The 23,319-nt window shown below is 35.3% G+C and overlaps 1 protein-coding gene across 1 annotated transcript in view; it reads right to left on the bottom strand.

The window, feature by feature from the left end:
• Cbp80 (Nuclear cap-binding protein subunit 1) overlaps positions 1-4,468 on the bottom strand; it is a 201,311-nt gene extending 196,843 nt beyond the window's left edge. Inside the window, exon 1 of the mRNA XM_081734092.1 lies at positions 4,267-4,468. Within this exon, the coding sequence (XP_081590218.1) occupies positions 4,267-4,306 (40 nt within the window). The 5' untranslated portion in view covers positions 4,307-4,468. The remainder of the gene's footprint in view (positions 1-4,266) is intronic.
• Between the last annotated feature and the right edge of the window lie 18,851 nt (positions 4,469-23,319).

Here is a 23,319-nt window from a genome sequence, read left to right as displayed (position 1 = left end):
CTCGCTGCCGCTGGACCTCCCTGCTGCGCTCCTGCTCTGACTCGCTTAGATTTGCGCTTTTTAGTGCTCAACTAACACTAGTTGGTTCGTGTTTAATGCACTGCAATTTTTATGCAATTCCATACGTCCACACTGTATTTGGTAAGTCTTTACTTTGACTCCAACTGTGACTTTAATCGGTTCTTATAGGTTCAGTTACTTCCTGGAACTGTTTGTGCGTGAGTCACTTGTTAGAACTGTTCGTGCCTTTGGTGTGACGTCTTAGTTCATATTTTTCCCACTAGGTGTCTGTGTAGTCATATGGTAGTTGGTTAGTAGTCACATGTTCTGTGTGCATGTATGTGTGTGCTGCTGTTTGTGGCATGCGAGAAGCGCGTAATTGAATTGGTTGAATTGAGTTAGAGAAAACCTATCATAGTTGTGGTCTAAAGTGAAGATATTTTCGACGTATTGTAAAATTGGACGTTTATTGGTTTCTTGTTTGTAATAACAGCAAGTGTGCTCGGTTTAATAAAACGACGTGTGTGCGGAAAGGAACATTTTTCAGTAATGTTGAGTATTGTGCATATGTTCTTGGTATCTTATTTTTTCGTGTGTGGAATCAGCAGTTATGAGTTCATTATTCATGAGTGTTCTCCTATGGCGAAATGGTGAGTGTTTTCTTTTTTTAATTCATATTATTTTTATTCTTGACTAGCAGCGTTCACCCCGCTTCGCTGCGGTCACCCCGGAACGCAATAAACTTTGTTACTTAGATAATTTTTACTTTTTCGCTTTCAAGTGATATGATAAAAACCATAGAAGATTGCAGTAAATCTTAACATTATATCGCCTGTCATTTATGTTAACCCGCCCCGCTTCGCTGCGGTCATCCCGGAAGTTTTCGCTTTCAAGTGATATGATAAAAACCATAGTAGATTGCAGTAAATGTTAACATTATATCGCCTGTCATTTATGTTAACCCGCCGAGTGACACGGTCATGCGGGTTGCATATAAATACGTTTATTTTTACCTATGATGAACTAACAAAGGATTTGTACGTTATGGACACTTGAATGGTCAATTATCTCAAGACACTGGTAATTAAAAATTAAAGTGATATGATAAAAACCATCTAGGGTCCAAATCCTAATAACCCCCCAAAAATGAAAGAAATTGGTTCAGCCGTATTAGCGTGATGAGGGAACAAAGGATTTGTACGTTCTCTTTTATATATATAGATTTGTTTTGCATTTGAGTATTAGGCAAGTATTTGGTTTGCTGCTGCTTGTCCTATTGTCTTGTTGAGATGTAATTTTTTTTTCTTTGTCATGCACTGATTTATGATTAGAGACGAGTGTTTTTTTTTTTTTTTTAAATTTTTCCCTAATTATCTTAGCTTTATAGTAGTGGTGTGATTATTATTATTTTGGATGTTTTTATGGTACTTGAGCGGGGGGTTTGGGGGGCGGTAGCCCCCCATTTAGATCTCAAAATTCATAGTCACCGCTTCACCTGAATTGATGTTTAGTAACATTGTGGCCCTTGTACTTATAGTATAATTCTTAACATCGTATAGTAACATTGTGACCCTTGTACTTATAGTATAATTCTTAACATCGTACATTACTTTCACTGTGTTAGTAATTGTAATCGATTCATGTGATCCGGTTCCGGGAGCAGTTTAGGAATGATTCCTAAACTGCTCCGGGAACCGGATCACATGAATCGGTTGAAGTCACAGTTGGAGTCAAAGTAAAAATTTGCCCTGTATTTATACTGAACCCTCCTGAAGTCAATCTGCAAGTAGTAATAGAGCTCCTTATTTAGTGTATCCTCTGCTAAAGGAATTTATTCCGAAGTTGGTCGTTCAGCTGGTTTTCGACGTAAAGTTTATAAAAATCATTTTTAAGGCCGCTTTAAAAGGGTGTAATACTGTAGGGTACGGTAGAGTAGAGTAGAGTAAGGTAGGGTTAGTTTAAGTTTAGAGAACTTTTGACCCATTTTGTTAAAATAAACTGAATATAATCTTCTCTGCATAAGGATACCAAATGGAACGTCTCTGTACACCAGCAGCCATATTCACAATACAAATGCTTGCTAGTTTTCCCAGAATCCAACCATGCGGCAGGGTTGGCTGGTTTAAACCACTTTTTTTTTTTTTTTTTTTTAATGGTTTAAACCAAAAACGAAAAATATTCTTAAAAGTTTAAGTGTTTGTAAAATCTTGATGAACACACTTTTGTGGTTTATCACGTGTCACTTCCGCATGTTATTCGTATTATATCAGACCTAAATTCCTCATTCATTACTCAGAGATTATACTACAAGAGCATTTTTTTTTTACATAATTTTATGATTGTTTCTTTTGTGATTTTTTGTATAGTTATTTTTATTGTTATGGAATTGCAATCAAAGAAAAATTTTAAATACTGTTTCGTTTTAGTAATGTTTACTATTGATAAAATACATCGAAATACCGTACTTTTTTGGCAGGGGCATACAAACCCCCCGAGAGGCATTTACTGAAATCAGAAGTATCTTTGGTATCTATTTATGTATAAATGGGTCAGAGCCAAAGTGGACTCAAATAATTCATATCGTTATTCACTTTTCTTACTGATATACAAATTAAGTAGTTGTATTCCTTTAACTTGGACTCCTGATAAACATACGTTGTACTGATTTTTACGTAGGCCTATTTGTTAATTGTCAAGAGTCATTTCAGAAGAACTAAAAGATAACAGTTGCTGAAGTGAAACCATTATACAGAATTAAATATGGACAATTTCAAAGTACTACAGAGTACAGAAGAACTAATTTAGTCCAAGTTAGTTAACAACGACTTTTATTAGTCCAAATTAAAGAAATACAATGACTTACTTTGCATATCAGTAAGAAAAGTGAATAAAGATACGAATTATTTGAGTCCACTTTGAGTCTGACCCATTTATACATAGATACCAAAGATACTTCTGATTCCAGTAAATGCCTCTCGTGGGGTTTGTATGAATGACTCCCCCCCCCACACACACACACAAAAAAAAGTACGACACTTCGATGTATTTTCTCAATAGTAAACATTATTGAAACGAAACAATATTTAGAATTGGATTGGAACCATAGTGATTCTAACGATTCATATTAGTTCATAATGAATCGAAATTGCATGTTATAAAGATTTAAGATGTAAATCTTGTGGTAAGGAAGCTTTAGTATAAGTAGTAGTAGTAGTAGCGGTAGTAGTAGTGGTAGTTAGTAGCAACAGCAGTAGTAGTACTAGTAGTAGTAGGAAGGGGTTACAAGCCCCGCAGGAGTTGGTTGGGTTGTTCTCGATATTAGTAGTAGCAGTAGTACCTGTAGTAATTGTAGTAGTAGTACCGGTAGTAATAGTAGTAGTAGTAGTAGTAGTAGTGCCTCTTCCAATTCCGGTGACAAAAACTGGGGGGAGCGGGCTATACACAAGCATTAGAATTTTTCTTCGATTGCAGTGACATAACAATAATAACAAACTATGGTCCATGTTCCGTTAAGGGGGTCCAAAACTACACTGGATCCTCTCAAGCTAAGCTAAGCTAAGCAAAGCTAACTCAACCTGACCTGACCTAACCTAACCTAATACAATGTTATATTATGTACTGTAATCAATAGAAAGAAGTGGTGTCAAAGACAATGAACCCCCTTAACGGAACATTGAACCAAACGATAAAAAATCACAAAACGAACACTCAAATTTATATATAAAAAAAAGCTGCTTTTGTAGTATAATCTTTTTGAGTAATGAATGCGGAATTTAGGTCTGAATATAATGCGAACAAAATGCGGAAGTGAAACGTGATAACCCACAAAAGTGTGTTCATCGAGATTTTACGTACACTTACACTTTTAAGAACATTTTTCGTTTTTTAGTTTAAACCAGCCAACCCGGTCTCAAAATGGACGAAATGTGTCAAAATTTAGTTCAACCGTCTGCTCGAGTAATGCCGAACATTCATAAAGATCTATTTTATTAACTATTTCTATGTGAACCATTCGGCCATTGAGGTTGGCCATTCGGTGTAGGTTGTCACCGGTTCAGTTTAATTTATAACCAATGCATAATTGTCCTACTTACATTGGAAGCATATTTACCTAGCTGTGCTCTTGAACACAACTACTATCGTACCCACTTATTAATCTGAATAACTTTTAAATTCTAAATATAACAAATACTTTATCCTGAAGCTAAACTAACGTTATATAATAAAACCAAGGAAAATAAAATACTGTAGTAGATTCAGTCTTACCATAGCCATCATCATCATCGTGAGGTCTTCTTCGACTCATCTTTGAGCTTTTAAATATTTCTCACACTACTTTAATTATACAAATACAGAATACAGTTCGTATCATAGGAATCAACACACAAATACAGCAAATCCCTTAAAGCGACCACTATCATGCCATACAAACTGATGTTCAGTACACTGCTGGATGCAGGGTTGGAATCTTTTCAAATCGCAAAATAGGTATTCACCTGATTCCCTCTTACACACCGTCCGAATTATCCAAATGTAGTTATGACAAGACCATCTGCATTGCGAATCCAAATCCTAATTACAGAAGCGAAACATCTCAAGTCTTCAATCTGTGCGTCACGCTGCAAATTGACAGTAAATAGTCACGCAAAAAATGTCGCAAACTCATAGGCAAAATTCCGATTTAAAACTATTGTGACGATTAACTTACAACTTAAAAAAAAAAAAAATAATTGGTACTGAATAATTATAGTCCATCATAAAAATGGTAATTTTACGGTTAAATGAGAAAATACACACAAGCCCGTATCGACAGAGGGTCTGCGGGGGCCGGCCCCCTAAAATTTTTACTGTAGGCTTGCGAATGAACTATAATATAGTTGGATCGGCCCCCCCTAACTTCTACTGCCTCCCTACATGTTTGGGCTCGCTAAAGGCATGAATACACATGAAAGAAGATTTGTGGGATGTTAACTTCCACTGTAGCGGAGGGACGTTTTACAATCAGGAAACCAGTATTTCATTTTTACAACTATACACCAATTACAAAGACTATACTAGGGTTAAAATGAATGAATGAACATCAAATATGATCGTATATTACACTAATTTCCACCTGCTAAGTAGACCTATTTCTGCACATTGTAGTAAAACTCTACTTTATGTTTACAAATACAGAATTACAAGTGTGAAACCATTACAAGTCTCTAACCAATATGATTTTATGCGGCATCAGGTGTTTTTGCACTAGCACTATCCTCGTTCTGTGCACACTCTCCATCGTTGATCAGTCTTTTCCCTGCCGACGCCCCCTCCCCCCATGAAGGCACCCATCCTAGAGACTGAATAAGAAAGAGAGAGAGAACATTTAGACAGTGGCGTAATTAGGGGGGGCTTCCGGGCTTAAGCCCCCCCCCGAAATCTTACTTACTATAGTAAAGTATATGAAATATCTTGCAGAATTTTCATATTTTCAGGCAAAGCCCCCCTCGAAAGTTAGCAAAGCCCCTCCCGAAACAAAATCGTAAATACGCCACTGCATTTAGAGGAAAGCAAATCAAGGTTTTCAACAACGATTGTACACTGAACCACAAAAGTATCTTCCCCTAAGTGCTCTAATTCCATTACTAGGGGTGCAGGTAATTTGCAGTTGTGAGAACGCCTGAACAGATGCAACCAAACTTACATGTAACTCTTCTCGGCACTGACAGCAGTTGGTAGCACTGAGTCAGGTCTTTATGCAAGTAAAATTGTGAGTAGATGACACACGAAACATTTCTCCATTCTGAGATGAACCTCTCTGGTTTAGAGCGTGTTGTCCAATGAACATCATATGTTAATCTCAATATTGCTGTGTATGTGATGTATTTTTTTCATTATATACTGTATGTTCAAAGAAATAAAATCACTGATCACACATGAATCAGAAAATGCTTGAAAGTAGACGAAAATATCAAACCTAGAACAACTGCTGGAAATAAGTTTGTAAATCACTGTCTCCATTGACAGACCTTCTTCAACTCTTCTTATTCCAACATCTTTTTCTTTCTAGGGAAGAGATCTTGCTTGTCACACTGAGTATTCATTAAAATTGAAATTGAATCAGAAACATTTGAAAAAGTTTCAGCCTGGCCGGGATTCGAACCCGGGTTTACCGAATAGAAGTTCAATGTTTTAACCACTCACATACATGGCCACTTTATCTTCCACCCAAACTAATACCTAGTTAAAATCGTTTGATGGAAAAATATAAACAAGATAGCAATGTTTATGTGAATGTCTTAATGACTTACTTGGGATTTCCTTGTTTAACTCAAAACAAGTTATATAGACGTTCCTCAATGAGGAAAATATCACGAAACGTTCTTCAAGTTGAGACTAGATCAACGGTTTCAGGGATCGCCCCGATTTACATTACATTTCTTCTTTACCATAACTTCTAATTTCCAAAGAAGAAAAGACGACAGAAATTATTTTCGCATTCTTTGAATTGTATCAACACGTGTAGAAATAGACAGTTCTATGTTTGTGCTCCATAACTACTAGTTTATTTTCTTATATTCATATGAGTGATCTCCGGCATTCGGCTTCTGATCATGAGGCGCAATCCACTAGGGGTTCGAATTCATCTGGAGAGCAAGGACGGAATTTTAAGTGTCCTCAGTATTTCTGTGTTCGTGTTCCTGTAGTGTTTGGAATACGTCCAAAGGACATGAGGTATCAGTTGTGAACAATATTCAGGTAGGGGTGATTTGTTTTTTAAAAAAATTGTGAAAGCAGTAAACTCTCATTGCAACTACCTGGGTTCAAATCCCGTCGCGGCAATTATTTTTTTTCTGTATGGGAAGGTAATGTTTATAAAATTGGTATTGTAATTATGTTATTCCTTTATTATTATTATTATTATTATTATTATTATTATTATTATTATTATTATTATTATTATTATTATTATTATTATTATTATGGAAAGAAAAAGTAACATAGTCGAAGGTATTCATAGGAACAGAAAAGATATAGAGTATGTCAGATGTTTCTTAGGTTTACACATGAACGCAATAATATTATTACGTTTATGGATTTACAAATGGAATTATCATTTTATGACATCAAGAAATGGAATGTAAAGATTTGTTAGCTGATAACAGTAACACATTTTGTTTCGCCCTTCTTCTAAATAGAAAGGTAAATTGACATCTTAAATAGGATCATTTTCGTGATTAGAGTTGTAAGTTCGATCACTATTTGCAATTTGTGCACAGCTAGCACAATTCCTTGGAACACATTTTTGGCCCATACTACTATGGACGTGCTTAGCCCTTATGTATTCATCAATTCTTGTCCAAACACGTTACGTTCCCCGACAGTTACGAATGAAGGTTGGTATGGATGACGTAATTTTGTGTTGTTGTCATTTCATCTGTGAAGGAAATCGTCTCAACTCTTAGACCCAGAGAAATTGAATATTTTTCATGTTAGTACACATCAGAAATATCAATATTGCAAATTATAAAAATGTCCTTAATTGCTACAGCCCGAATCAAACCAGCGACCCCAACATTATGAAACTAATGCCTAAGCCACTACTCTAACTAGGGATTACTTGAACCTGAACCCACAAAGTGAGGGTGATGTATATATTTCCTGAAAGCTTGCGTTAAGATAAGATCAAAACCGGTTACCAAAATTGGTGGTCTCATGCATTCGGCTTGGGGGCAGCACGTTTCACATTTTTATTAAAATCTTTAAGCGTGTATTAAAGTCCGTAGACACCCCGAAAGATCTAAAACGTTGAGACAGATATGAAAATAGAAAAACATGTCTTTCATCATTTCAAAAATACAACGTATCAAAGTAAAATAAATTGTCCCAGGGATCCCGCAGGTTCTCAAACGGGTCCAACTCAAAATTTATAAATGGAAAGGGGAGTCAACTTGCATATCATATGAAAGTTGGTGTTAAATGAAAGAAGTTAAAAGAAGTCTCGACTCTCTACGATAAGCCTGCGCAAAATAGCGGTGGGTCGAAATAACAACAAAATCTTCATTGCAAAGTCTATGGCTATTCGTGTGAATCTGAAAAAGTGGGATAGGTGTAAAAAACTTATTCCATAGACTTTTCAATGACGCTTGTGTTGACATTTTGCCCCACCGCCATTCTGCACAGGCTTATCATCAACAGTCGAGACTTGTTTCATCTTGTTTCACTTAACATCAGATTTCATATGATACCCAACTTTGGAGCTCGTCTTTGACCCTGCGAGAGACCCTACAACATTTTTACTTTCAATCATTGTACTTTTGAAATAATGACAACCGTGTTTTTGATTTTTACACCTATCCCACCGTTTCAGATTCATACGAGTGGCCATAGACTTTGCAATGAAGATTGTGTTGATATTTTGTCCCACTGCTGTTTTTCACAGGCTTATCGTAGAGAATCGAGACTTGATTTATCTTCTTTCATTTAACACCAACTTTCATACGATATGCAAGTTGATCCGTTTCCATTTACATTTTTGAGTTGGACCCCGTCTGGGAACCTGCGTGGGACCCTGGGACAATTTATTTTACTTTGATACGTTGTACTTTTGAAGTGATGAAAGACATGTTTTTCTATTTTCATATCTGTCTCAACGTTTTAGATCTTTCGGGGTGTCAGCGCACTTTAATACTCGCTTAAAGATTTTAATAAAAATGTAGCCCCCAAGCGTAATAAGTGAGACCTCCCCAATTTTCGCAAACGGTTTTGATCTTAGTTTGACCCAAGCTTCCAGGAAATATATACATTACCCTCACTTTGTGGGTTCAGGTTCAAGTACATCCCGAGTAAGAAATCACTGTTCTCTGAAAAGGAAAAACTGCATGTGCAGTGAATTCAGTAATTACACACTCTTACGATTCCAGTGTAATAATGCTGAAACTTTCTGATTTCAGTCATGATAAAATACTAAACTATTATGCAGAAAGAATAGTACAGTGAATTCGACTTTAAATTGACAACTCATATGCACGGAGTCGCTGCCGTATGCTCTCGCCTCAGGCCCTGGTTTTTCACGGCACGGCATATGACAGATAGTCGTATTGATTTTAATCTGGTGTTTCAGGGCACTGGATTATTTTGTAAAAGTTAATTAATTTAACGAACCTTCCCCACTACCTTGTTTCCTATTTTTACGCGTTTTACTCACTTGTACAGTTTTTTCCAGTAACTCTTTAAGAACAGGGATAAAAACACAGAAACATTGAGGACAGTAAAAATCAAAAACACTATTCGCAGCATGTGACCCACTGCGACCAATCACCCACCGTGACTATAATGGTCAATTTTAAGGAGAGTTATGCTTTAACAAACACCCGAATGAACCATACCATAAAGCAGAACTTTGTGCAAAATGGTGAAAAAAATGGATACATGCTTCAAAATATAGTCTTTTGTATAAACTGGACAACGCATACATGACTTACAGAAACATTTTGTAACATGTGCAAGAAGATTGCAACAATATCTCATGTTTCGTTTCATGAAACATAATTAATATTTCAAGATTCCTGATCAGCAAAACTTGAAACTTGGTGTCCCCTTCATTATACAGACAAAGAAGTTAAGGCTTGTGTTTTACGACATCGAAGCAATACACGACAAAAATTGATTCTATATATATATATTAAATATATATATTAAATATATATATATCCAAAGTTTGTTGTTTGCACAACAAGTCTGTTACGCATACTTGGAAAACTACAGTCTAATGTAGTCTTGCAATACCCCTGTACAGTAAAACGTATCTTTAATCGTCAAGATCTAATTCATGCGGGAAGGACTTCTAAATATAAACAGGATCGTGTGCCTTCCAAAGAATGCAAAAGGTAGGATGGTCATTTTATATTGAAAAACATGGTGGAACAATATGAATGGAAACCTTCAGTTATCCTGAATTGAACCAAAATTTTAAGTATGACACTAAACAATTTAATGTCATTTATTCATTGCATTTTCTACCCATGCCATTAAGTAAAATAAACAAAACTTTTAACTTGTCAGTCACCAAGGCTAACTTCCCGCATTTCTTCAACACCATAGAAAATTAATTTTATGTTGGACAACTTCGTGAGACGAAGTTTTATGGTGGAATTGAAATGTCCTTTGAAGATGCAAAAAATCATTCAGTGGAAGAACGCCTATCTTGACGGCACGTTTCATTTCCAGGAAGAAATTGTCAAGTATTGCACCCAAGATGTCAATGTTTCTCGTGAAATGTATTCTTTCGTGACAACTTCGAGCTTGATACAAAAGTAAATTCTTTCTTGGAGAGTATTGCCATTGCCAGAAGCTGTAATATCGTGTTACGACAAAATTTCCTGAAGCCTAGTACTATTGGAATACTACTGGCAAATGGCTAAATATGTAGAAGTATACTATTGATTGTAGCAATTCAATAGTTGGCCTACGTAGGGAACTCAGAAGCCAAGGAAATCGTACATGAAATTCAACAAAAAGAAGTTTGCCTTGCAGTATTCCCAATTGATGTACTATCAAGAAATCAATATGTCAGAAGAGCACCTCTATGGATTTGAAGTTTGTCATTTCCAGGGTTGCAGGAATTGTAATACTACAGAACGTAATCAGACCACCTAAGTAATCCTGAAGTCACAATGGAATTTCGATATGAATGCATGCAACGGAAAATTGAATAACTACGCGAGTTTGGATATATCGTACATGAAATGTGAGAGTGCGAATTTGAACAAATCTTAAACAAGAATATAGCAATGGTTATGTGCCTCAAGAGACACCTCTACATGAACCGCATAGCCCTAAATCACAGAGTTAAATATATCACGAAGCCGATGAAAGGAAAGGGACGATAAAATATTTAGGTATTGTTACCTTATGCCGTATATTAGCAAGTGCAGCAAATATCCTGTATCTCACCCAAGGATTTATACTCAAGGAGATGAGGATATGTCACCCATAACTCCAGTAAATGACCAAAAAATAATAACGATCCACCCCTTGCAAAACATTTATCACACCGTCCTCCCATACCGATCTAACGAAAAGGTAATGTTTTCACTATGTGCTGCTTGTGCCGAAGACATGCATTCATTATCTACAGCAACATGTACACATGAAAATCATGAGAGGCGGTTTACAGGAATTTGGGTGTCATACATGGTGCGCAAACCCGTAGAGTTAGATTACCAAGCTATTGAGGTAACTGAAATTTGTTGACTACGGCAGTGAACAGTATAATCTAATAACTATAAAAGATGGGCTGTTTACCAAATACATCAATAGTTACCTCAAATCTAAAATAGAAGCCTCTGGATGCCAAACACTTCGGTATCAGAAGAAAGAGCCAAATTTGTACAAACGATCTTCGAGCGTGAAGGTATTGCTTTGTACCGCACCAAAATTGAACACAATCGTGCTCGATGAAGTTTTTCAAAACTTTGAATTCTCTATTCCAACTTCGGCTTAACATTCAAACTGTAGTCAGATTCCTATTATTAACAAACCAAGATACCTATATGAGAAAAAAACTTCACCAGACATTGAAGTTAGTCAGGTCTAGGAATGTGAAATACCTGAGTATTTATTTCAGCGGGTAAATACCCGGGTATTTACCCAAAATGGGTATCTTATGTTTCAATTATCCATAGAGGGATTTTGTCGTTACCAATGAAAAATATAGCGGTCATATGTATCACCTGCAACAGGCGTACTAAATAACCACCTAAATAATAACTTGAAAGAATTAATGTGATATTTATTAAGTAACAATGTACGGATTTAAGAGCTACTCACTATTATTTTTCTTTCTAACTAAAAAACTAACTAACTCTATGGCCTATGGAACCCGGAGGTTCAATGCCGCGTTCACAAAAGCTCTCCACTGACTTCTAACCTTAGTTAACTGCATCCAGTTTCTACTTTGTATTCCAATCTTTGCGAGATCCATGTTAATATTGTCCTCCCATCTGCGCCTAGGTCTTCCGATTGGTCGTTTTCCTATTGGTCTTCCAGTCAAGACTTTGAAAGCGTTTCTACTTTCTTTCATTCTAGCTACATGACCCGCCCACCTAAGCCTCCTAGACTTGCCGACCCTAACAATGTTGGGTAAACCGTATAAATTATGTAGTTCCTCGTTATGAAGTTTCCGCCATTCCCCATTTCCGTTCCTCTTGGGTCCGAATATTCGTCTCAGGATCTTGTTCTCAAATACTTTCAGTCTATGTTCTTCCCTCAGAGTAAGTGACCATGTTTCGCAGCCATACAAAACAAGAGGCATGATTATCGTTTTGAATATTTTAAGCTTGAAATTCCTCGACAAAATTCGCGACGACAAGAGATTTTGAACCGAATAGTAACGAATTCCCTGCTTTTGGTCGACATTTAATTTCTTCGTGGATATGAATTTCCTCTGTTAATATTGATCCTAGATATTTGAAACTATCCACTTTATCAAAAGTATTATTTAATATTTTAAAGCATTCATAATTTGCTGTATTACGGTCCCGACGCACTTCCATGTATTTAGTTTTCTCTGCATTTACTTCTAAACCCATGTCCCTGCAAGCGTTTAATAAGATCTCTGCATTTCTTTCTATTGTTATCCTATCATCTCCTATTAAATTTACATCATCAGCATATGCAATAACCTGGTGAATACCGTATTCAATACTGGTTGCTCTCTTTGATTTTCCTTATAGCGTATTCCAGAACAAAGTTAAATAATAATGGCGACAACGCATCTCCTTGTTTCAGGCCATTTTCGACGTGAAAGCTCGTGGACAAAAATTTTCCTACCCGGACTTTACTTTGGGATTCATTTAAACATATCTTAATTAATCTAATTAGCTTTCTCGGTATTCCAAGTTCTGTAAGAACGTTGTATAATATTTCTCTATTAACCGAGTCGTAGGCCTTTCTAAAATCAATAAATAGTTGATGCACCGGAGTATTGTATTCCCACTTTTTTTTCGAGTATTTGGCGAATGGTAAATATTTGGTCGATAGTTGATCGATTTCGTCTAAATCCGCACTGATAATCTCCAATAATTTCATCTGGTATGGGATCAGTCTTGCTAACAGAATATTTGAAAGGATTTTATAGGATGTTGACAGAAGAGAAATGCCTCGATAATTATTACAGTCAGTTTTGTCGCCTTTCTTGTGAATTAGAACATGATTCTTTCCACTCTTGTGGCAATTCTTCCTCTTTCCATATAAAGAGAATGAGTTTGTGTATCTTGTTCCACAATTTTTCGCCTCCAGCTAAAATTAACTCAGCCGGAATTTCATCTACACCCGGAGATTTGTGTTTCTTTAATTTCTTTTTAGCGGTTTCTACTTCTATTCGGTTGGGTTCTGGAATATACGGTTCTGCGGTGTGTATCTCCTTTTCTCCACTCATATTAGTTTTTGGTTGCGTGTTAAGCAAATCGTCAAAGAAATCTTTCCATCTATATTTCCTTCTATTATTCTTGGTGGAAAATTATTGTTCATTCTACCCCGTGAATTCTTACCTTAGTTGGCCTCTGAGGCGTCCAATTATCTACGTGATAGAATTCGAAAGTGGGCCAAACCAACAAGGAAAAAATAAAATTTCAGTTCTGCCTGCCACCAACTCCTGGTATTGACACGGAATTCAAGTTCTTCCTTAGGTTCGCGTCTGTTGAAACTGCTTTCTCAATTTTTCTCGATCTGGCCCATCTTTTTTTATCTTCCATTAAATTCTCCAGTTTTTCAAATAGCCGATGAACACACTAACTAAACTATTTAAATAACAGCAGGATTCTATTAGTAACATAAACAAACACATTTTTTTGGTTTACTAAATATATTAATGGCGGAAAATGAATTATTAATAACTTTCCTATTTTGAGGATCTAAAGTTTACAACAATTTTATTATACATATATATATGTTAACATTACCTTAAAAAATTGAATATTACAGATGAAAAACAACTTTATTGATAATTAAAAGAACTGAACTGATTTTTCAGAAACAGCTGGTTACTTGCTTGACGCAAAATAATGTTATTTTTGGTATTTTATCTATAGGTAATTAGATGTACTGAATTGTCCATTATGCAAAGTATTGGACCAATAAGTTTTTATGTTTCTCTCCTGGTTTACTAATATATTCAATCTGTTTAAGAGACTACACTGTAACAACTAAGTTGTTGGTATGGTTATATCAAAGTAAAGAAACTAAGCTTTAGTAAGCAATAACTTAGAAAATACTTAGAAACTAAACAAATTACACATTTACAGAATTTGCCATTCTGTAATAAAAGTAACTCTATTTTTAAAAAGTACCCCAAAGTATATATTTATTCCATATCCAACACGCTCCTCGTATTTGTTTTAAAACTTGTTTTAGGCGCTTAAAAAACTATTTCTCTGGTATTGGTGAGTTTAATCCGTCTGCCTACTTGAAAGCAAATAACTGGATACTGCCACACAACTCAACTTTAAAAAAAAACAACTCCACATCTCATAAAAATAATTGTGTATATATAAATGATCTTGAAAGTTTCCAAATTTAAACCGCTTGCTTGTTATAAGAACAAAAAACCATCAGCAAACCAACTTTATAAATGGAGATGGGCAAAAAAAATAAAAGGCCACCAACCTTAAAGGGGTCTAAACATTCCAAAAAACAAGGGTAGAAAAGGAAATAACAGCAAAAAGCAAGGAAAAATGTTAATCATTTTCCACATTTGAAACAAAGCAGTTCGTTTTCGTCCCTAAAGAAAAAGTGTTTTGTATGTTAACTTCAACAGTTTATTTACTACAACGAATAAAAGTTTGTTCAATTTAAAATTAAGAAAAAATGTTTCTCACTCTAGTTAGTTTTTTTAAATAAATAATATAAAACAAACAAACAAACAAAAAAACAATACTCCAAACTAAACGTTGATGTGCATCTGTTTTGTTGTCGGTATAAAAAGCTTTTTTTAAAAAAAATTCTTCAATCACCTCAGTGCCAAATATACGGTGTGAAAACTTAAAATGTGCTTCAATTCAATATTAAATTTACTATTGTAACATTATAGTAATTAGTCAAAAGCTTGTTAAAAGTCTAAATGCTACTATTAAAAATTACTACAAAATTCATCGTAATCTGCACAAAAAGAAATTTAGTGTAATCTATCACAAAATAAAGCAGTGAAATAACGTTCATAAAACTACTCAATAGGTAAAATCTACAGCGATAAACTATATATTTTAAAAATACTTCTTTTTAAGCTCTCTTGGAAAAAACTAAAAATCTTTCTTTTTCCTTTCTCTTATTCGTAAATATCTAAAATATAACCATCAAGTCACACACACACACACACACACACACACACACACACAAACATATATATATATATATATATATATATATATATATATATATATATATATATATATATATGACTGGTATTTATATATCTGGTAGTGTACAAGTAATACTGTTTTAAAATAAATATCTCATAATTTTATTAAATATGAAGTTGTTCTCTATTAGCAGTTTGTTTCATGAATGTTGGTAAGTACCAAATTTACTTATCTGTTCTTTTCAAGTTAAAAACTTTAAGTTCATTATCGCCAAATATTGCAAAATCTCAAGGTAATCACACAAAGGAGTATGTTCTTTAATACATAAAGATGGTAATCCTAAGTCCATGTGTCAAAAAAACTGAAATGGGTAAGCAGACTTTAAACATGGAGCTCACACTTGCAAAAATGCAAAAGTAAACAGTTTTTTTGCTCTACCGCCTAATTCTTTAAATTTTGTTTTTTAAATATTATTTAAAAATAAAGTAACCATAATGTTTTAAAAATATATACATTCCTAATAATAAAGGTGTTAGGAAAGGAATTTACATTATTTACATATAAATTCCTTCCTCTCTTTCTTTTCCATACACCTTTAAGAAGTCTGACACGAAACGTGTTTAAAAAATCATTACGCGGGCTGCTGTCCCACCACAAATAAATTGGCGCCAACGTGGGGCCATTACTATGCTTCTGTCCATAGTTATTTTACATAAACTTGGCACATCAGCGTAGTGGCAATAAGTATTCTCCAGAATAAAACGCATGAGTAGTGAGTGTGATTATCAATAGATTCAAGTAAATGTGTCGTGAAATATGTTATCCCAGTAAAATTACTTTCCAAAAACATTAATAGCTATTATAAATGTGTTTTTATAATGTTATAATTGTGTCAAGTAATAGTATTGGTGTAATAAGAAAAATTTCATAGTTCAAGGGGAGAAACAAATTTAAAGAAATTATATTGTTAAAAATTGTTAAAATAATTTTAAAAATATTTTAAGAAACTCACTATTACATTAGGAATTGATCGTCATTATAAAATTAAAGGCTAAAAAATAAAAAAACTTAAAAAGTTAAATAACGAACAAACTTCAACATTCCTCATGGATGATGTAGTAAAAAATAAAACAAAAAAGAGTTAAAATGTAGATGTTAAAAGCAGCAGTAACATGAAAAGTAATACGTCAAAGTCGAAAACAACTAAAGTAAATAAGGCATATAAAATCATATTAACCGTGTGCTAAAATTCCTTAAAAAATACAACAGGAATTAAACAGCAAAATAGACAGGTCACAGCTTAAGTTACAGAAATAAAATAAAAGACACCCATGTAAAAATTTAAAAAAGTACAAAGATTAAAAGCAAAGTTAAACCAAACATATCAAGAGCTAAATAATAAAATCTCAAAACTAAATGAAAAAGTATTAAACAATAACGTAAAAGTAAAAATAATACTAAACATAACTTTAAAAGAGACATATAAAAAGGTAGGCTCAACTAGTCATTAAAGAGTACAAAACAACAGTTTCATAATAATCTTAAACTTACTGCATGTCAATTAAACGGAGCGTTAGGCGAGATAACCAAAAATATTAACAACCCGAACAAAAGTATCAAAAAACTTAAATATAATCACTAAATTGGCTAGTCTAGAGGAAAAAATCAAAGTGAATCAAACCAAGTAAAAAATAGAGCAAATGTAAAAAAACTAACAAACATCGCCTTAGTGCAAGCAAATGTAAACAAAGAGTTACGTAAAACATTAAAAGTGTAAATACACGAGTAAATGAAAAGGTGGAAGCAATAAAAATGATTTCCTCCAAATTAAACTTATTGAAATCAAATAATGGAAAATCGGTATCCAACACAAGCATTCCACTAAAACAGTCTACACCATCGAGTTCACAAACTGTATCAAATACAATAGTTTCTCCTGCCATTATGCAACCTGTAACATCTGTGTCAAATATTAATTGTCAATCAGTACAACTAGCAACAGCGATGAATCCCTTTGTTCATCGGGATCTAACCTTGCCTAGTTATCAAGGCACTAAAAATAAAACACACACTTATAATTTTCTTCTGAACCTTAGTGGCGTACTTAGGGGTGGGCTTCCGGGCTTAAGTCCCCCCTTCCGAAATCTTAGTTACTATAGTAAAGTATATGAAATATCTTGCAGAATTTTCACATTTTCAGGCAAAGCCCCCCGAAAGTTAGAAAAGCCCCCCAAAACAAAATCGTAAATACGCCACGGCTCAACCTTAATAATTATTTCGCTTTAACTGGAATATCTAATGAAGCAAGGTTAGCTTTCATAAGTCATACTATAAAAAGTCAAGTATTACAATGGTTCAAAGTAATGTATCCCAAGTATATTCACATTTTGTAACAGTTTCTAAAAACATATTTAAGCCAAAAACGGTTGGCTACACTGCAGGCAAAACTTTTAAATAATCACTTAAATCCAAAGAACCATAAAAGTCCCTCCAATTTTTTATTAGACATTCTCCACCAAAATCCTATACTAAACCCATCTCTTAAAAAAAATTGTTTGTTAAAATTATTGCCCAAAAAGCCGCCACAGTACATTTTTCAAATCGTAGTAGTAGCAAAACCAAAAACGCTTACAAAACTATTATAAGTAAAATTCAGTCTTCCGCTTATATAAAAAAAAAATTAACATAAAAGTATCAATATGTTAAATGTCTCAACTAAAAGGAAAAATGTTACTCGTCCTCGCAACAAACAAGAAAAAATCTTTACACACAAGTTCCTTATAGTACAAATCGAAAAGGTAAAACGAAATACAGGGCAAATAATGCTCTTCGGCTAAAAACCAGCAAAGTAGCCCCAGGACATCGCGTTTTTTTAAAAAATACAACTCACAATAATCGCAATATAAACAAACAAAAAACACATACATTCCAGAGGAACAAATTCACGTGTTAAAAATTTAAAATGCCAACAATAGTCCAGTCAGCGTACGTAAAAAGGACAATTTACCTTAAACAAATTGCAATAGAAATGAAACATGGGCCAAAATGATGCTGAGCACATTCTAAGCAAACCTGAAAAAGTCCTCTAGAATATTCAGTCCGAAAAGTCATGAAATCCAATATGGCCGCCGTTGGTGGTCATTTCCGATACACATAACAACAAATGGAGTAATTATGTGACTTTGTAACAACATTACAGGCTCAACATCCACGATTAAACTTGATCGCCTTTATGTGTCCTTTCGAATGAAGCATTGAACATACCTCTTATATACAGGGTGTCTCAAAAGTACTCTGATATAAGGTAACTGTTATTATCAAAATTACAACAAAATGTAACAGGGTAAACGGTCTCCAAATATGATGTCAATCTAAAGTGAAAGATTTTTTTTTTTTTAATCGGACGAGCCGTTTGTGCTGTACAGTCTTTATGCTCCCAATCTTAAATGAAAATGCAACGTTGCCATTTGCCGGGAGGTGGATAAATTTTGTAAGAGTGCAATGAAGGGGGGCATGTTTGAAATGGGAGCTGGCCATCGACATGTTAGTATAAAAGACAATAACTTCATTCACTTATGTTGTGGGTTCCGGTAAATGTCAATGTTGCATTTTCATTTAACATTAGGCATAAAAAAGAGCGTATAGCCCAAACGGCTCATCCGATTAAAAAAATTCTTTCACTTTAGATTGAAAACATATTTGGAGACGATTTTTCCCTCTTACATTTTGTTGTAACTCTCATAACAAAAGTGTTACCCTATGCCAGGGGACTTTTGAGACACCCCGTACATTATTCATTATCTACACATAGAATCCCTTTATGCTTCTTGTAAGTGTAAATATAACTCTGTTTGTAGTTATTGTTTTCAAATGGCTGAATTGTTGAATACTGAACTATAACTGATGATTTTAATTTTATTTTTCAGAGAAGGAATGCCAAGAAATTCAGAAAGCGAGTGAATTATGTACAGCTGCACTGACAGCCAAACCTGAAAAAATGTACATCAACAATATCGAAGGAAGTATGTGAATTTCAGTCAAATCAAGAAGGATACGCAATCTAGAATATCGTCCGATGAAGAGACGTCTGAAAGTATTCTGCTTTCAAATTCGCGAGCATTTCATTTTACTCTTAAACTTTTGTTTTTTGGTGAGCCTGATATATTTGACGGTAAGTGAAAGGATCGCTTTCTAATTCCACTAAAAGCTAATACTTTTCAGGAAACAATAGTACGCAATGATGATTAGGTCATGACTGTAAAAAGTTGTATTGATTATGCCAGGAATTTGTTTGCGAAAGACGCAGTGTACCACACTATTTGCAGTGTAAATTTTTGATCGAGAAATTGGATTTCAGGAAAGATGAGAAAGCGGATGTCATCAGGTGAATACGAATCGAAGAAAAATAGCAGGACAATGCAGACTGAAAGAGATAATACCTTCTTGCGAGTAGTTGAGTATTTGGGGATGAACGAATATAGCAGGTTGCCATATGTGATTTTTAAAGGTTATGGAACAGAAGCTGTGCTATTCAAAAGAGCAAACGTCAGATACATGGAAGTTAAATTATTGGAATTATTTGCGGAAGGAATTACTATAACTGAAATAAATGGTGAAGTAGAGTTGTTACTTCCAAAGAGACATCCGCTAGAATGCTTCAACATTTTTATGAGGAGAACATCAGAAAAGATACTGCACCTCAGAATATGAAACGCAATAGCAGTGACCATACAGGGTGTCCAATACAAAGTGGGAACCAAAAACGTGGTCCATCTGCAAACCCAAACCAACCTGTAGTGGAGCTTGCATCTGTTTTGGTCGAGCTAGCTGGATTATACGCTGATACAAGGAAGCTATTTTGGTTTCAGTTTGTGCAACTATAGCGATCTCTTTTAGAAATACTCTTTACATCTCAGGAAAAATGACATAACACTTTTAAGATTGTACATGTCAGTGGAAGGGTAATACAATTTTGATGTTTCCATAGACTTTATTGTACATTTTTATTAACTTTGCTGCAGTTTGAACTAATCTCAACTGCTCCTCCACAATACTTTTTCTGGTGTACTCCTCATAAAGGTCTTGAAGGATTCTAGCAGGTGTCTCTTTGAAAGTAACAACTCTACCATTTATTTCCGTTATAGTGATTCCTTCTCTGCTATCATCGTTTATTCCCAAATACTCAACTACTCGCAAGAAAGCATCCTCTCTTTCAGTCTGCATGGGCCGGCCATTTTCTTCGGTTCGTATTCACCTGATGACATCCGATTTCTCATCTTTAGTGGAATCATCTTTCCTTTTCTAAAATTTACACCGCAAATAGTGTGGTACACTGCGTTTTTGCAGAAAAAAAAGAGAGAGAAAGAAAAAGAAAAATAAATCTGGCACATTCAATACAACTATATACAGTCATGATCTAATCATCATTGCGTTCTATTGTTTCTTGAAAAGTATCAGCTTTTAGTGGAATTAGACACTGATCCATCCACTTATCGTCATATCAATCAGGCTCACCACAAAACAACAGTGCTGTAGTCCTAAAATTTTCAGAGGGTATACGCTGGTTTGTGATCATCTATGATTGTCATAAAAGACATAGAAGGCATTTTTAAATGAAAACGCATGTATTAATTCAATTAAAATATAAAGGATACATTAATGTTTTATAGTCTAAAATCATTTCATACCATCTTCTTGGTGACACCTATTACTTAAACCACCAATTCCAAAGACTCCCACCAACCATTCACGGCACTATTCGATGCATACCATGCGCTTCACTCCTCCGTCCCATGTCTCCGGGTCCATGCGTCTTGAAACACAAAACCATTTATCATAAGCAGGACATAGCAAGGTTAACATCCAAAAAGAGCAGTCCACATTCAAGGCATATCTACTATGATCGATCCCAGGTTTTAAATGCCGGGTAATCGGGTCCGGCAAAACGTCCAACCTGGCCTGAACAGGCTGACTGCACTTCCAAAGAAGTGGGTGATGGAGGCGCCACACCCCGAGGCGGGGTTATAATTGGAGTCATGACCCTATTAAATAAATAAATGTAAACGAAACAAAAGTAGAAAGTGCCATACGCTTTGAAGCAGAAGGTACACTCTAATGACTTATAGGGATGGTACCTATTATCTTCTCGAATTATCGAGAAGAGACCGAGACGGCCTTTTATATACCGAGACGAGACCGCGATCGAGACGCCCTTTTATTTACCGAGACGAGACTGAGACGGAGCTCTATAAATCGAGTCGAGACCGAGACGAGACTTAGGCCAGTCTCGAAAGTCTCGGTCTCGTCTCGAATATTGATATAGACAACTATTAAGATTGACCTTTACTCAAAATTTCTTTCGTTGCTGTATTAGGTAATATGGGAACAGTTGACTAATGTTCAGTGGCGTATTTAGCGGATGGCTATCGGACTGAAGCCCCTCCCGAAATAGATTTGTGATAATTTTTTCGCATTGCACGTACAACACAAATATTTCTTACTCGTTCTCAAGCCTCTCCCGAAACAAAATCCACTGCTGATGTGTATACTCATATCTGTCTCTCTCTCAATACATATATATATACCAGCGGATCCAGGATATCCAGGATATGAGTTTGACATTTTATCCAGTGTAAAGAAAGAAGTAGGATTGAAGCCCATTTTATACAGTGTATAGCTGAGCATCAAGGGGAGATATAACCCCTTTAACACTCCTCTTGGATCCTCGCCGTATATCATATCTAATACAAGTAAAAGAAAGAGTTTGTTTGTCTGTGTGTCTGCGTGCCTGTCTTTCTGATTGCCTGTGTGAGGCCTGGGGACCAGACGAGAGTCCAAGAGTTACGAAATTTGGGTGACAAGTATCATGTCCCAGGCCTCAGACCAAGAAGAAGCGTTTTTTTAAATTTTGAATCAGGAGGGGCATTTACCGGGACATGTAAAAGTAGTAGAAAATGACCGATATTAATGTCGAATACATAGTTATCGCAATCGCTGAGATCAATTATGATACTTCCATTAGCGATGACTTTCAAAGTCAGCTAGCTACCAGTGCATGCGGGCCGTGGTTCACTTGCGGGGGAGGGGAGTTCCGAGACGTAAAAATAATAGAAAATGACCGATATTAGTGTCAAATAGTTTTCACGTTTTCTGAGATCAATGGTGAAACTCCGATCGCATTAACCTCCAAATTCACTCCCATTCAGCTGCGGGCCGGAGTTCACAGGAGGGATACCGAGACATGTAAAAGTAATCCAAAATGGCCGATATTAGGGTCAAATGTATAGTTTTTGCGGTCGCTGAGATCAATGGTATCATTTCCATTAGCGATGACTTTCAAATTCAGTTACCAGTGCATGCGGGCTGGGGTTCACCTACTGGGAAGAGGGTAACGATTCATGTAAAAATAATACAAAATGACCAATATTAGTGTCAAATACATAGTTTTCACGGTTGCTGAGATAGTGATACTCCCACAGGCCTTGACTTCCAAATACTGGTCCCATGCGAAAAATGGGTATTTCATCAAGTTATATATAATAGTCATATATATTAAAAATGCTGAATTTTTTTAACATGCTGTGTGAAATATGGAAGGGGAAATTCTTCTAGATACTCTGCAATACCACTAGATAAACAAGCAATGTTGCCAACGCAACATAAAGTTGTAAATTCTCTAATTGCACTACGTTTGATACTACATATTTCTGTTCAGTTAATTTAGTTTAGTGCGTGGGTTTTCTCGGGGTTCTCCCGTTTCCTCCCACTTTCTTCATTCCACCATTTCATTCATCTCTCATCATCACAGTCTCCTTTAGCCTAACCGGCATAACCGTGGGACGTAAAACTCAAAAATTTCATTTCAGTTTTTAATTGAGTTTAACGCCTCTTTCAGCAGCGAGGTTATATGAGACTAAACCTACTGATTAACATTGAATCTAAACCACATGAGCTCCCGCCGGGAATCTAACGCCATAGGCTA

The sequence above is a fragment of the Thermobia domestica genome, chromosome 12, assembly GCF_964235325.1.
Source record: "Thermobia domestica chromosome 12, izTheDome1.hap1.1, whole genome shotgun sequence".
NCBI lineage: Eukaryota > Metazoa > Arthropoda > Insecta > Zygentoma > Lepismatidae > Thermobia > Thermobia domestica.
This window is presented reverse-complemented; position numbering and strand designations above follow the sequence as displayed.